This window comes from Mastomys coucha, unplaced genomic scaffold (assembly GCF_008632895.1).
Source record: "Mastomys coucha isolate ucsf_1 unplaced genomic scaffold, UCSF_Mcou_1 pScaffold18, whole genome shotgun sequence".
Classification (NCBI taxonomy): Eukaryota; Metazoa; Chordata; class Mammalia; order Rodentia; family Muridae; genus Mastomys; species Mastomys coucha.
The window spans coordinates 101,075,018-101,075,795 of NW_022196900.1; the positions used below are offsets into that span (position 1 = coordinate 101,075,018).

The following is a 778-nucleotide window of genomic DNA, read 5'->3' on the forward strand; positions in this document are numbered from 1 at the left end:
CCCCCCCCCCCATTTCTCCACGTGGCCATGACGGGCTGATATGTCTCTACTCTCTTCTCTCTGCCTCTCTCACCCTCTTAACTGCCCTCTCCATGCCCCGAATAAACTCTATTCTATACTATACAGGTGTGTGTCTGGTCCCTCAGGGGGAAGGGATGCCTTGCAATGGGTCTGCTGAGGCATCCCCTTCCCCCACACCCCACCAGAACATAGTCTTACAGCTCTTTCTCTTTTTATGATCACAACATTGGTACACTGTGACTCCGATCCAGAAACATTGCAGGTTTGCATCCCATCTCAGCCACAACCATGCTGGCTAGCCCAGATCTGGTAAGCCCCCATTCCCACTGGTTGGAGTGACCATCTGCATGGTCCCAGAGAAGATTTCTTGAGCTGAGAGCTACCCCTGTGATTTCCCTTGGGTGAGATTTCCCTCTCCTCTTTCTTTCGGCTGGTAAGTTCAGAGCCTGGAAAACTGCTCTGACTCAGTAGCACCGGCTTTGAGCATTACAGTTCACTTCTAGCAGCTGAGAACTCCACGTGTCTCCCTATAGCTTAGACTTTCCCCTTCCCCCTTTCTCATCCGCAGCCTGATGCTCCAGCTGGTTTGCCTGTAAAGCCTGTAGAGTAAGTTTGGCTCCGCCCCTGCCACTGACCGGGCTAGCTACCCAGCCCCTCTGCTCCTAGCTGCAAGAGGAGTGGGTCTGGCTCCAAATAGCTGCCTTCCCGCCTCCCTCTCTCCCCACCTCTTCCCCCCCCTCTCTCCCTCTCTCCCTCT

The 778-nt window shown here is 54.4% G+C and overlaps 1 protein-coding gene across 4 annotated transcripts in view; it reads right to left on the bottom strand.

The window, feature by feature from the left end:
* The window catches only part of LOC116095654 (PRAME family member 12-like), a 15,064-nt gene that overhangs the window by 10,222 nt on the left and 4,064 nt on the right, over window positions 1-778 (bottom strand). For 2 of the 4 annotated variants that reach the window (XM_031376972.1, XM_031376974.1), the window contains exon 1: window positions 220-740. The exons of the other annotated variants lie outside the window; for them this stretch is intronic. In XM_031376972.1, coding sequence (XP_031232832.1) covers window positions 220-291 — 72 coding nt within the window. In that variant the 5' untranslated portion in view covers window positions 292-740. Of the gene's footprint in view, window positions 1-219; window positions 741-778 lie in introns of those variants that run through there. 4 annotated transcript variants of the gene reach the window in all.